The sequence below is a fragment of the Chinchilla lanigera genome, unplaced genomic scaffold (genome assembly GCF_000276665.1).
Source record: "Chinchilla lanigera isolate Chin_1 unplaced genomic scaffold, ChiLan1.0 scaffold00084, whole genome shotgun sequence".
NCBI lineage: Eukaryota > Metazoa > Chordata > Mammalia > Rodentia > Chinchillidae > Chinchilla > Chinchilla lanigera.
Window position 1 is genome coordinate 5,580,719 of NW_004955485.1, and position 15,607 is coordinate 5,596,325.

The 15,607-nt window shown below is 40.1% G+C and overlaps 1 protein-coding gene across 1 annotated transcript in view; it reads right to left on the reverse strand.

Moving 5' to 3' along the window:
• The window catches only part of Sorcs3 (sortilin-related VPS10 domain containing receptor 3), a gene marked incomplete at its 5' end in the record, with an annotated part of 574,832 nt that overhangs the window by 106,638 nt on the left and 452,587 nt on the right, over positions 1-15,607 (reverse strand). Inside the window, one exon of the mRNA XM_005403919.1 lies at positions 9,188-9,367. Coding sequence (XP_005403976.1) covers positions 9,188-9,367 — 180 coding nt within the window. The remainder of the gene's footprint in view (positions 1-9,187; positions 9,368-15,607) is intronic.

Here is a 15,607-nt window from a genome sequence, read left to right on the forward strand (position 1 = left end):
TCTCTGGTATGAGAAACTGAAAATGTAAACCAAAATGTATAATAGATATTGTGAAATGGGAAGAAATTGTTCAAAAGGAATGAAGAACTAAGGAAGGGGAAGGGAAAAGGAAAAAAAAAAGAATAAAATGGAAATAAAGCTTTGTAAACAGGGAGTAAAAGAGTGGTTGAAGGGAGGAGAGGGGATTGGGTAAAAAAAAAAAAAAGAGGAATAAAGTATTGCATTTACAGGTACAAATTTCCCATGATGAACATGAACAGTATGTATATCTAAAATGTACCAAAAAACTTAATTTTAAAAATTTGAAGTGAACATGCAAGAAATCATAAATCAAGCTAAAATAGTATTAAAATAACATTCAAGAGAATAAATTGTGAAAACAATTACAGTATTCCACAGAAAGAAGTTGAAGAACACACTAGAAGATGTAAAGAACTTCCATGTTCATGGAATTAATATTTTTAAGTGGCTATAATGCCGAAAGGACTTTACAGATTCAGCACAGTCTCTGTCAAAATTCCAATGGTATTCTCCAAGGAACTAGAATAAAAGCATTCCAAAATTAATGTTGAAATGCAAAAGACCCAGAATGCTCAAAGCAATTCCAAGCAAAAAGAGCAAGGCTGAAGGTATCACAGTACCTGATTTGAAATTATACTACAAAGCCATACATGAGTGTTACCCATGATGTCAACTTGCATGGATTATGAAATTCCATGCAGGCTAATGGGGCAGAGTTTGGTTCATCTTCATTGATATGTTGGCCAGCAAACTGAGGGCAGAAGACTTATCCCAGACACCTGAGACACCAACCAATAGGCATTTAGCCTGGAAGGGTTAAAAGCTGAAATGAAACAGAAGTATTCCTGTTTTGGAAGAGCTCCAGATTTCATCATCACCTTGGGACATCAGTCTCCAGTTTCCTCAGCCTCCTACTGCAGACTCACACCAGTGACTTGACAGTGAGCTTCCACACCTTCGATATGAACTGCTGCTGCCCCCTTGATCTCTCCTGTTCAAAGGCTTCCATCTTCTTTGACTAAACAGCTCCTGGATCATCTGGCTTTCCAGCACACAGATGGCCATGGTGGATCATGCAGACAGCCATGGGGACTTTGCCACCTAGCACCTTGTAAGCCTATCTAACAAATCCCTAGGCATAATTATACACAAATTTTATGTGGATTCTGTTCCTCTGGAAAATCCTAGCTCACATGTCATAGGAATAAAATCAGCATGATACTTGCACAGAAGTAGACATGCACCAATAGAAGAAAACTGAAGATACAGAAACAAAGCTACAGAACCACTACCAGTTCACTCTTGACAAAGGAGCAAAACATACACATTGGTGGAAATACAGCCTTTTTAACTAACAGTACTGGGGAAAACTGAATATGGATATGTGGAAGACAAACTAGATCCCTCCTACCCTGCAAAAAATCAACTCAAAATGACAAAGCTAGCTCTAACACCTGGAACTTTGTTACTGCCAGCAGATAACACAGATGTAGGCCAAGTCTTCCCAAATAGAACTCTTTTTTTTGTTGGTTTGTTTTTCCGAAACTGGGAATCAAACTCATGACCTTGTGCTTGCCAGGCAGGCGCTGTGCCGCAGAGCTAAATTCCCAGCCCCTTCCCAAATAGAACTCTAACACCACAAGCAGTAATTTCAAGAATGAACAAATGGGAATACATCAACCTAAAATGTTTCTGCACAGCAAAGGGAATAAGGCAAGGTGGAGACACATCCCACAGAATGGAAAAATATCTGTCAGCTAGTCTTCTGAGAGAGGATTAATAGTTAGAATATATAATGAACTAGAACAAAAAACCATTAACATCCATGAATGAAATAGCCCAATTAATTAATGTGCAAATGACTTGGACAGACACTTCTCAAAGAAGTGCAAATGGCAAACAACTGTATGAAAAAATGGTCCAATGGCTTTAGCCATTAGAGAAACACAAACCAAAACTACCCTGAGACTCCATTTCATCCCAATCAGAATGGCTATCATCAAGTACACCACAATCAATAGATGTTGGTGAGGATACAGAGAAAAGAACCCTAGTACTAAACTTCTGGTGGGAATGTAAATTAGTAGAGCCACTATAGAAGTCATTATGGAAGTTCTTAAAAAACTTAAAATAGAATGGCCATATGACTAAGCTATAGCCCTCCTTGGTATATGGCTAAGCTATTTAAAGACCTGCATAGCCATGTTTATTGTGACACAGTTCACTATAGCTAAGATATGGAACCAGTCTAGCTTCCTATTAACAAATGAATGAATAAAGAAAATATGGTACATACATGAAAAGGAGCATTATTAGTCATTAAGAAGAATGAAATCATTTCATTTGCAAGAAAACATGCATACCCATGTTTCTAGCAGCACCATTCATAAAACTCTTGGAAGCAGCCTATCCGTCCATCAACAGATAATGGATAATGAAAATGTGGTATTTACACACCCTGGAGTACTATTCTGCCATAAAGAAAGATAAACTTGAGTCATGGATGTACCTAAAGACCCTAATCCTAAGTGCAATGAATAAGTTGCACAAGTTTAAATGTCACATGGTTTCTCTTATATAAGAAACCCAAAATATAAGTGAAGAGCCAAACAAAAGAAAGATAATGGGAAGTAGAGAGACCTTTCTCAGATGCAAAGGGGTGAAGAGATGGAGGAAGGAAGGAGGAGGGCAGAGGTAGGGGATGCACAGAGGAATTAAGCTGTGTGATGCACAGGCACCCGCTCCACACAAAGAATGTGAACTTATGTACTGCAAACATGTGCAAATAAAAAACATACCAAAAATTTAAAAAAGAAAATGGATGGAACAGGCAATTGATATGTTAAGCAAAATAAGCCAGATTCATAAGGACAAGTGTCTCACTTTTCCCTAATATGTGGAATCTAAAACAGATGACAAGAAATGAGAAGGGAGACTGAGTCCACCCACAGATGAACTGATAAGAAAAACTAAGGGGCTGGGGACTTAGCTCAGTGGCACAGCTCCTGCCTGGCAAGCGCAAGGTGCTGAGTTCAGTTCCTGGTGCCAGAAAACAACAAAAAAAAATAAAAATAAAAACAAAAATAAAAGGAAGAGTTGGTATTTATGCACAATGGAGTACTACATATTGCATGGGTTCTCCTCTATAAGAAACTATACATATACATATGATAAATAAGAAGTACAGACAAGTTCAAATACTTCCTCAAATTACATATTTTGTTTTAAGAATATTTCAATATATATGCTAATAATTTTGTTTATACGGATAGCTTATCTTAGCTTGTAGACAAGCAAGTTTGTGTTATTAGGTGTTTGTTTCTTTTTTGTAACTGTCTTTCTGGTTTATGTCTTCTCCTGAGTAACTACTTAGGAGAAAATGATACTCCATATAATAACTATAGTTTCTTTCACTATTTGGTATGAAAAATTGTTTTATATTTTCATAAAATAAAATAAAAAAGGGGAAAAAAGGAAGGGAATAGGGGTAAAGGGAGAGGGTTGAAGGAAAGTTATAAGATGGAGGAATATCATCAAATTATACGCATGTATGAAAATATCACATGAACACCCAGCATTTGGCAAAGTTTTTTCCTTCTTTAATTTTTGTTTTTAACAGTACATGTTTATGGTACAGAGTGATTCCATTTCTTATAGAAAGTTGGTACACATACATAACACACTTTAATAAAATTAATGTGATAGTGAAAATAAATTTTTTAAAATGTGAAAAAAAGTATAATAGGAAAAGCCTGAATTTTTAGCCAACCGGACATGGATTTTTTCAAATGTAGCACCAAAATTCAAACTCTGTAATGTGAACAAAGCCATTGCAGCCTCTACATCCCTGTAATTTCATACACAAAATAGTAGACAACATCTACACTAAAAGATGTCATGAAAGGTAAATAAGAAAAAGTACATAAGTTATTTAAGTCTATGGAATCCAGTATGGTAACCACTGGGCACATATGCCTACTTGAAATATGGCTAGTGAAAACATGAGATTGATTTTTCATTTTATTTAATTTTAGCTAGTATAAATTCAAACTTAAGAACACATACTCAATTTGCTTCCTGCCAAACTTTTAAATATGCTCAGAAAAACTTAGGTATGTGAATCTCCTTTTCCTACTGCAAATTTTATAAAACGTAACCTTTTACCAAGGATTTCAGGTGAAAACTTAGCATACGATTGAGATACACTGGAAATGTAAAATATAGTCAGAATTTTGTAAAGTTACTATGAAAAAATATGAAATTTCTCACTGATAATTATGCATATTTTTTTGGTACTGGGAATTATTAGAAATGTAATATTATCATGGTTTTAATTACATAATTAATTTCATGACCACTGACTTTGTGCTTGCCAGGCAGGTGCTGTGCCACTGAGCTATATCCCTGGCCTAATTTTTCATACTGAGTGCATACTAAAATAAACTTTTAGACACTTCGGAGTAAAATATATTGCTACATTCCATTATTTTTATTTTTTACTTTTTTGAGTAAGGATAATAAAAATTTTAAAGCATATATATATATAAAAATTAATGTTATATAATCACTATTTGACAGTGCTGGAGAAGCACATTGTTGTGAAACTGTTGTTAGTATAAGGAGTTATAAGGTGAATACTTAATATCTAGGAAAGCATTCATGAAAATTCATCAAACCAGCAGCCCAGAGCATGTCACCATAGCATAACCATTGGTGTTGTAAATATCTGTGCTGTGATTCATTAGTGGAGAGAGACTGAAGAGCAATGTAGTTTATTGTTAAGGATGTGGAAAAATAACAATAGCCTCCCATATGAAAAAAGTGTGGTAGGAATATGGGCGAGCACACACAGTGTACAACTTTTAGTGTCAGCATCAGCCCTGTCCTGAAGGAGTAAGCTTCTGTTATGGCTTGTGTCTCAATGTCCCCAAAAACCTCATACACTCATAGATGGGGTTTTTCAGAGGTGGCAGGATCTAGAGTGTGTGACGCTGGGATCAAGGGTGTGGGATTACTAAATCAGTCCACTGATTGGCTCAGGGCAGTTCTAGGAGTAGATAATGGGAAGGCTCACCCTGGGTGAGAGTGCCACCCACCCTAATGGCCTGAGCCTGGACAGAAAGAGGACTGTTAGAGTCACTTGTTGCTTGCTTCTTGCTTCTTGCTTCTTGCTTCTTGCTGCTTTGCTGCTTTACTGTTTTGCTGCCTTCTGCCTGCCATGAGCTGTTCATCTTCTGTGATGCCCCCTGCCCTGTGCCATCATGTCTTGGAGCCAGCCAACATGACTGGAAACCTCAACAAACTGTGAGCTAAATAACCTTTCCTCCTTTAACTTTGGGTGTTGGGCATTTTATCTCAGCAATGAAAAAGCAACTAATACAGTTTCTGACACCTTGAAGAAGGGATCAACTATTATTCCGCTCTCAAGGGTTATTTTCTCCATTAATTATGTAATTACAACCATGACAGTATTATATTTCTAAGTGAGGATTAGAGAATGAACAAGGAAGAGAATATCTCTATGGCCAGAAACTGCTCCAACAGTGTAGACGGAAACTGTTTCAACCTCATCAGATTTGGGAGACTTCAGTGGAATGATTTACTTCATTCTCCAAGGACTCTCTTCGGTAAGATAAATTCCCAAATAAGTTCTGGCTTTCCTTGTCTCTTCCCCACTGTCAAGAATAGACTTGGGATGTCCATGAGGAGGATGGAGTGATACATACCAGTGTCTTTAGGAGGCCAACGTCATTCCAACTGCCAGGTGCCTGGCACCTGACCATTACAGATTTCACTGACCTTTCAGACAGAGGAAATGTTATAATTTCCTATGGCATTACAAATTGTCCATGAGAGGGGACTCTATCATACACACAAATATTATTTGCTGAGTATCTAAATATGAGAAAATAAAAGAGAAATAATAACCCACAGAAGAAGCACTGAACTCTTCACCTAAGCTCTTCACCGGCATCTTTTCTATCTTCAGCCATGGTCTTTCACACAGCCACCCAACATCCCTTGAATATGGGCTCTGCTGACCTGACACTGGTTCTTTTCTCCCCATCCCCAGCAGTTTATCATCTAAGTCAACCCAGCTGTGCATTTCTCTAAGTTCCTCCAGCTGGAATTAATCTCTCCTCCAACCTCAAAACATGGTAGAACTGCATCTCTAGGAGAAGTCAGGCCCTAGTCTGTAAGCAGAATAGGACCATTTATGTCCTGTTCAGTAGATGGGAAGTTTCACCCACCAGTTCTCTTTCACCAAACAAAATACGCTGTGTGAAAGTGTGTTAATTTAGCTAAACTCAATGTGAAAACGTACTGATTTTCCCAGCTGCGTTACTCAAGGGCACTTGGAACCCAGAAAAATTGTAGTCTTTTGCTAACTGGCCATATGGTGCACAATCTCAGCTTGTACAAGATCTCCAGTGAAGAAGGTTAAATTCTAATGACCCCCAGAGACCAATTAAAATGAGCTTTATTTCCAAACCACAGAATGTATCTCCAGGTGCAAAGTAGAGCTACTCACCACAAATCTTCAGTATGTTCACGGTCTAGATGGTGTCAGGTTCAAATTTATTCATTTGTCATTAAATGCCTTCTAGAATCTGAAATCCAGCTATGTATCCAGCCCTCTTTCTTATCCCTGCTGACCACCTATTCTATTCAATTAGCTTGACCAGTGCACTGCATCAAAAATCTACACCATCTGTCCAGTTCTCGGTTCATGCCATTCTTAACATTTCAGATGCCTCTTGCTTCTTCATTTCTTGTGCCATATTTTAAAAAAGAGCACTAAGATCAGAAACTTTGAGCAAAAAAAAAGACATATGCAGCTTATCCCAGTCTCTCTTTCTCTCTCTCTCTCTTTTTTTTTTTTTTTTTTTACCAGGAATTGAACTCAGGACCTTGTGCTTGCCAGGCAGGCACTGTGTCACTGAGCTATATCCCTGGCCCAAGTCTCTCCTGTTTTAGGTCCTTCTGACTAAATCATATATTTTGCACTTTAATGCTGTGTTGTAACAGGAAAAAATTTCTCTAAGAGAACATCTGCTTTGCCATTTCTGCCTGCATTAAATGGATGATTCCAATTCTGAGCCACAAGATTAGTAATCCTACTTCCCTCTATAACATTTTTTAAATGATAAAGCTGTATTTGATGTCCATTTGTCTGATTTCTTCTCTCTGTTTCAATTAGTTGCAGCTTTGGGCAGGTAAAATTTAGCTTTGTTTATGGACCCCTGCAAAGCCAACAACTTGGGCTATGAGATCTCTAAGGATAAGGAAATCATGTACTTCTACTGAGTTCCTCGCGGGCTTGAACACAAAGTCCAGCTCAGTCATCTCTAGTAAAACTTAATGGTGAGCAGGCTCACAGAGATGCTTTAAAGGAGTTACCTGGCTTAGTACATGTTGCTTCTCTATAAATGCAATAGCAACATGCATTTTTCCCCCAAGACTGAAAATTTAAGACCAACTTCAGCAAGAAGAAAAAACTATGTATCTGAGCACATTTTTTCATACTGATTCATGCTCCACTTCAGATCACAGTGTCTCAAGGTTCTAAATGACCAAGGAATTTCAGGCACTCTTTTTAGGAGAAAGAACAGAACAGGAGCAAATCTTCCCACTGCATCAATCAAAAAGCTTATAGAGGCAGAGGTTTCTTGATTTCTTGACTGTAGGGTCATGTGTACAAGCAGTTATGATCTTCTACTTGGGTCCGACCACAGGGCCATGAATAAATAGGTTACCTCTGTAACTTCACTCAGGCAAACAGAAACTTGAAATGACCTCAGTCTTGGGAATATTCATCCTAATCTACCCCATGGTGTAATTTACTGCCAATAACAATGGTGCACTCCTGCACCCCAGCACAAAGCTCTTTGTTCCCCTTGGTCATCGATACCAGTCTTCACACTCTGGGGAGAAATCTGGGACATTTCCTGAACTGGAACTTTGTTGTTACGGAGAATCACTTTAGCCCTTGTCAGTTATGTTGTATGAAATCTGGGTATTTCTATGGAGTTTGTTTTTCTACCTGGTGACATTCATTTTGTTTTGAAAGGCATTTCCATTCCCATCATGGCTCTGTGTTCCCATTCCTCTACCTAGGAGAACAGCTGTGATCTTAACTGTCTCTACCACTCTCAGTAACTGAGTAGTCAACTGAGCTAGCAGCACAGAGATGCTGGACTTTTGACAAGCATTGCTGAGGAGGCCACTGTAAAGCAGAAACCCTCAACACTGGCCCCTACACATCTCCCACTCTGGAGACAGGAAAATCCACAAGGGAACCACTCACCCGGGCCACCTGAGGCCACTGCTCACAGACAACTTGTCCTTCCTTGAATGATCTCACGCATCACAACCAGCATGGGTTTGATTATGAACCCCAGGTTAATGCTTGAGAGTAAGACACACTTTGTTCACTTGCATCAATCTGTTATCAGTCCCTTCCCTGTGCTTAGGATTGTCAAGTGTTACACACTGTCATTGGAGGTATTAAAAACACCACATCTGTAGGTCACTAGAAACTAGTTTTTAAAAATCTAGTTCCTGTATAAAACCATTTGGCTTCATTAGAGCAATGATTCTTTAACTTGCACAAACAAATCCAAAAGCAGAGAAAACCACATCAGTGTAAGTGGCACACTCACATCAAGGCATTTCTTCACACTCCATATCTGGCATTTGGTGGAATCTGCTGGCATTCTGCCAGTAATCGTTGCCTTTTTTTCCTATAAAATGTGTCCATAAACTTGATTTTCCAAATAGCTTACACATACGTTAAACATATTATTATTCCAGCACCTCAGGTCCATAAGGAGTATAGAGTTTTGAAAGCAGTATAAGGCCCTGAGCCATCAATTCTGGCTTGAATTAATGTTCATACATACAAAAACATCAGCTATATTGAGGCAGCCACTACACTAGATGCTTTAGCTTGACCATCTCTCACTTCACAGTAATCTCCCTACGTAAGTGTTTTACTCCATTCTTCTGAAATCAAGGTACAGAGAAGTCCTGATCCTTTGCTTAAATCACAACTGCTAAGTGGTACCCGTGGTATCTAAATCAGGACTCCACTCTCTGTGCTTACACCACTAAAACTCACGAAAAAGAGAGGTCAGTCCAGGGGAAGGATCATTTGGTTACATACCTCATACAGCTCAATGATGACGTTTCCCATTTGACCTCGGCTGCTCTTAATGTTCTCCATGGCCAGCGTGAAGTAGATCCCTCGTGTGTCTGAGATGTAGAGGTTGTAGGTGTCGTTCTGGTTCCACTCTTGGACGGCCGCGAACACTTGGTTCTCATCTGTGCTGATGATGTGCATGTCCTGTGAGGAGATGGACAGCCTGTAAGACAGCAGATCACCATATCTCCCTGCCCACTGGGATCCCGACTCATTACTATGACTTATGAAATGGTGGAGAAAAAGCTTGAGTTACGGGCAATGATAAACTATTGAATGTCAGACCAAGGCTGCAAATTATGGACTTCATGATTTCCGCTCCTTCCTTGACAGGAAGAGGAGTGTCAGGGGTTTGGGGTGGGTAGCATTTTCCTTGGCTTCAAGGGATTCATGCACTTTCACTTCTTATTTTTATATCTGAAAATTAGTGTTAGTGCTAACAGGTCTTATTAGAGGAAGCTCACACACACAGAGAAGACAGGCCGTATCTTGTCCTCTGATCTTAACTTCTGTTTCTAAATTTTATACTGCAGTGGTTCATGCATTTTTCTTTACAGCCTTCAGCATCAGGCACAACCAATGGGTCAGGCCCTAAGTCTCCTGCCCTGCTTCAACCACAGCAGTACCATGTGAATCAGTTGTACACACTGGAGTTCTCTGCAGTGTTTTAGAAGTAAATGATGAGGAAGAATCTGCTGCTTGTACATTTAAATCATATTTGAAAATCACTGATACAGAAGACACTCAACCTGGGTAAATTCCAGGACACCCAATCTGGAATTCAGTGTTTAAAACACTAAAAAAGGAAACACTGGTATGCCAGCTGTATGACTGTTTAATTGCTAGTCTCCCCAAATCTCAATTTTCTTTCCTTCAAAGTGAAAAGGTTGATGTTTTATATTTGGGTACTTTTTAAGTCATCCTGATGTCCTTTTTCAAATGGAAATGAAAATAATTCTGTGATGAAGATAGCATGATTATCTTTGTTTTACTGAAGAACAAACTAGGGCACCCAGAAATTTACCAGTGTGCTTCTTATTACATAGCTTCTAAATGGCAGGACGAGGTTCTGATCCTCTGGGATGTGACTCTAACACAGTGATTAGTTTCTCACAATTTGGAAATACAGACTCTCAATCAGGCAGATGACCAGTAGAGTCAACAACGATCATATGACTTTAGTTTGATCATATTCTATGTTGAACACCTGAATCCCTGGTCTTTTAGGCAAAATCAGCACCATCGGGTCTCAGCCCTACATGTCCAATACTCTTATGATCTACCGCTTACATACTCACATTACCTGCCTAGTACCTGAAGTCATTTTATAATTTTGGTCTGGGTGATTTCTAAGATAATATCTCATGATTCACAACTCAAAAATATTTACTAAAGCCAATCTGCACACATATTTAGGCATTGTACAAAGATGATCCAAATTCAAGCTCTTACCTTGGGAATTCATACCATCAGGAGAACACACTGGTATAAAATTGCTGTATTTTAAATATGTAATTCCATATACCAACAGGTGATATCAGAAGGAGAATCACTTTTGTCCCTGTGGTGGAATGCATCGTGATAGAACCCCAAGAAATTGTGGCTGACAGTAAGTTAATAATCAGGCTGAGTTCAGACTTTGTTTATTTGACCCATATTTTCTAGAAATCATTCCAAGTAAAAAGGGGCAAGAATGCCTTTGGTGTCAGCACCACGGAGAGCTCCACCGAAATGATTCATAAAGGAACACTTCTGTTTAATTTGGGCAACTGGAAGATGGAAGAAATAGGAAAAAGAAACTCCAGATGTTTTGTGGAAGATCCGTTGTCAGAAAGCCTCTGGACTTGAGCTCTCCAGGTCACCTTGACTAAGACCTCGTCTGCTCATCCGTGCTTACACATCTTGTAGAATTACAGTTTCCAGCTGAGCTGCTTAAAAATAGAGAGAAGGCTTCCCCTTAAGAACCACGTGGGGAAATCGTGTTGCACTGGTGTGGAATGAATGCCCAAGAACTCAGTAGGAGGGGAAAGAGCAGCCACAGGAAATACAGATTAAATTCACTTACCCTGTTAAAAATGCAATGGAAATGCCTGGCTTTCCCCAGATGTTTTGGTCATAAAAATGAATGAGCTAAGTTATTTGAGACTAAGCTAATGTAAAAGAAATGGAAATCAACAACTTAAAGCACCAGGCCATGGTCAAAATAACAGGCATCCAGGTTTGCTGTGAGTGCACATTTGGCAAATACTATCCTGGGCCATGTCACCTGTGGAAGAGGTATCCAGGTTCTAGGATAAGAGACTGCTGTCTGGTACCTAAGATTCTGGGATGTCTGCTTGAAAATTCCTTAGCTTGCCAAAATCACTTAGCTTGGGCTGGGGATATAGCTCAGCAGCACAGCACCTGCCTGGCAAGTGCAAGGTCCTGAGTTCGATTCCCGCTACCAAAAGAAAAACAAACAAAAAGAGAGAGTATACAAAGTTACTTAGCTAACTCTTGACATTATTAAAATTTAAACCCAACACTATCTTAATCCAGAATCTACATTTTTCAACAACATGTCAATGAAGAATACATCACTACATAAAAAAAAAATAACTTGGAGATCTCTGCATGTAACTCAAGATTTTTCTTCTCTTCTTTTTTTCCTTTCCTTTTTAGGAGACAGGCTCCCACTATGTGCCCTAGGCTGAGTGTGGAAACTTGGGCTCAAGAAACGCTCACACGTTAGCTCTCTCAGTAACTGGGATAACAGACATGCACCACCAGGCCCAAGTTGAACCAGACATCTCAAAAGCATGCACACTCCCTGTGGGTCCCCTGGCTTGAGATAATGATCCCGTATGTCTGGTGTGGAGTCTTAGATTCTACCACCTGAATAAGCCCTCCAAATGATTCTAGTTATAGCTAAACCTTGGGGAATCACTCTTTGAAAATCTCTGAACTTTGTGGCCCCTTTCTAAATAGACCTTATGATTAAGTAGAGGTCAGCCAATAATAGCTAGAATATTTAGCCTTCAAGAACAAACAAGTGCATATTAAATAAAGTTGGCCCAACAAGGTTTGAAGCAGTAGTGAAGATATTTCTTGACTCTGGCTACCTCAAACTATCTCTAAGGCAAATGTCTCTTCCTTCCCTGGTCCTAAGAACATGCAGAGATAAATCTGGTGGTAAAGGGTGAAACTGAAGGAGGGGAAACACAGTGAGAACATTCTGACTGAGATCTTATAAAACTTTGTACTTGAAGCATGTAAAATAAATCATGTAAGTGCTTTTATGTGGAAAGTAATGATAAATAACATTCCCCCTCCCCTGCCAACAATAATTCAAGAGACTCTTAGTTGTTTTGTAAAAACTCAAACCTGTGACTTCCTAGATGAACGATGGTGAAAAATGTTTCCATGTTCTTGAAATATTTTCTTACAATTTGGGCCTACAATAGCTTAATTCGTTATATAATCACCTCTGTTAGTAAGTTTTTTCTATGTGCCAAATGCCACATCGGAGAGATGGGAAACAAGGTAATGCTGCTTCCAGAAAAGATGCCTAACAGTGGAGTGATCACATCCCCTGGTGGTCTTTCTCAGATTGGACCGAGTACTACACTAGAGGCACTAAATGTGGTAAGTGAAATGCAGTGGTACAAAGAGAAAAGATGCAACTTACAAGGATATAAATGCATGGAGCACAGTACAGCTCAAAAGCAGTTTTCCTCTGCAGGAAGTGAGGATGAGAGATTGTTGGCTTAATCACAAGGGGGTCGGGGGAGGGGGTGAACACCTAGCCTTTTCTCCCAAAACAGTACAAAGCTCACCCCATGTGTTAAGCAGCAGAAAGGCATGCTCAGAGTTGCTCAATGCAGAGGTTTGGTTGGAGAGGATCAAGTTCCTCAGGTGATCCTATTCATCATGGCATCGTGTGGAGAGTGGGTTTGAGTGGGGGCGATGCTAGATGCAAACGAGGGAAGCTTACAGGATCACTGCCTTAATCTGGTAATTGTGCCTGAGGGGCTGAGCTAAGGCAGTAGGTTCTTTATGAGATCCCTGTGAAATGGACTGATGAGATGTGAAAGGGTAAATTGTACCGGGGGATGTGCAGAAGACATATCTACAATGCTTCAGATATTTGACTTATACAACTTTCTGCTTTTTCTTACACTGGTCATTACAGTCACGGTTAAGTCATCACTTGTGCAATTGTTTATATCATGTCTCCTTCTCTCATTAGACTAAGATTCTAGAGGACAGAAGACCGTCTCTCTTACTTATCATTTTTTCTCTAATATTTAAGGAGTATCTGGCCCATAGTAGACATAAAACAGAAGTTTACAGAATAAATAATGGAACCTGGACCTTAAGAGGAGAGACAGATGAGGTGCATGGCACATAGGGTAGAGACTAGGGGCCCGTTGTGGGCTGGTTGCAAGGAATTTTTTGGAAAGATTTCAATTTCCTTCAAACAGGCAGTTGAATATGTGGGGAGTACCATGGAGAGATGCAGGCTGTGGATTTGGATGTAGCATTCACCTGTATGAAAAATAGGGATGAGGTCACCAGGGAATATGTAAATGCAAGAAAAATTTAGGAACACCAGCATTTAAAGTGTGGCCAGAGGGAGGACATCCAGAAAAGGAAATGAGAATAAAATGCTGCCAAAGAGAAGAGCATCGAGTATGGATCTTTTTCTCCTTCTGTGTCACATGCTCCAGAGAGATGAATGAAGTGCAGAAATGTCCATTAGGTTTGGCATGTAGGTGGCCCCTGGTAACAAGGCTAGAGGATATTTTGTGAGCCAGAGGACATGTGGGTAGGTGGGCAGAGGATGACGACCACTGTGTTGAAGCGTGAACAGGAAGTAAGCAAAGAGGTTAAAATTACAGATGGCTTTTCCAAAAGTGAGGTTATGACACAGCATAGAAAGATAAACCAGTGTTTGTAGAAATGTAAGAATCCCAGGTCACCATTATTGTCATAAATTGCCTAAGACATCTTCCTCTCTCCTCTCTTTTGTCATTCAAAATAGGATAAATTATATTCTACTGTCAAATAACAACAATCTACTCAGACTTAGGTAAGAAAAGACTACTGCAAGGACAATACCCTGCTGATAATATCTGTAAGCAGATCAGAGAGAAGGTGGGAAAGAGTGGCTTTTATTGAAAAGAAGTACAATAAAGCTGGAAACAACTGGGAGTGGGAGTGGGGTACAGGCAGTGTGACAGAAGAACGGAAGAGGACTTCAGTTTATCTGGGATCAAGCGACTTTCTCAAGGGCTGTTAAGGGAAGCTGTGCTCCTTTCACCGTTTGACCAAGCTTCCAGGGCTTGCAAAAGCTCAAGCATGAGCTCAAGGTTCAGAGGCTGAGGGTAAGAGAAATCCAAACTTAATTTTGGTCAAATCAAATTATCGGGCATTCAATCTAGATTGGCCAGTAGGAGGACAGCTCAGCTAATCACTGATGAGATCAGGAGTGAGAATCTGGTCTTGTTACAGGTAAACCAGGCAGACGTGTGGGTCACAGGGTGGGAGTTACTCCCCTAACCTCAGCTGTGCTCCGGCAGCACTGGGCTCAGACAAAGCTCAGCATACTAGCAACCTGAATCCCCTGCAGCAAACACCAAACAAAAAGCAATTTTCCCCAACTATTATGGTTAGCAGAGTAGCAAGTGAAGAATAAACCCAGACACGGGGAGACCGAAGAGCGTACATCATACTCAGGGTGGTAAAGTGACAGTCAGGCAGTATTGAGTCCAAAGTCTGCTGAGATGTGATTCCATCGTGGACACTGAGCTCGGTGCCAGGCAGGCTAATAGCATCAGGGTTACTTCCCCGGGGGTCACACCCATTCCTTAGGTTTGTTAAACACGTTAGTAAGCACTTCAGTATTCATTGAATGCTCAAGACTTCGTCACACGGTGTTCTAATCCTCATTTCACAGATCTGGCTCATGGATAAGTAAGTGGCAGAGCTGGAATGAAAGCTTAGGTTATCTGCTCTGAAACTCAAGTGCTTTTTCAGGACTCCCATCGGTCCTTGTCATCTGATGCCACTCCCTCCCCAGGACCATACTTTTCATACCCAGGAACAGAAGTGTCACCCCAGTGCCTGGGTGTAGAGTTACAGAGGGTTCAGCACAAAGCTGCTGCTCCTACTAATGCTGCTCCTATTGGTGACACTCATTTCGCTCCAGGAAGTACTCCACATCGTGCAGTGCATACTCTGAACAGAGAGGTCCGGAGCTGAGTGGGGAGGGAAGCTGGACAGGGAGCTTTCCACACTTTGTTCTTAAGCCAGATGCCTAAAAGCAGCCACACTGATGCACGGACCAGTAGCAACTTGCCTAAATGCCATTTCCATTTTTAAACAATGGACAGAACCAATCTT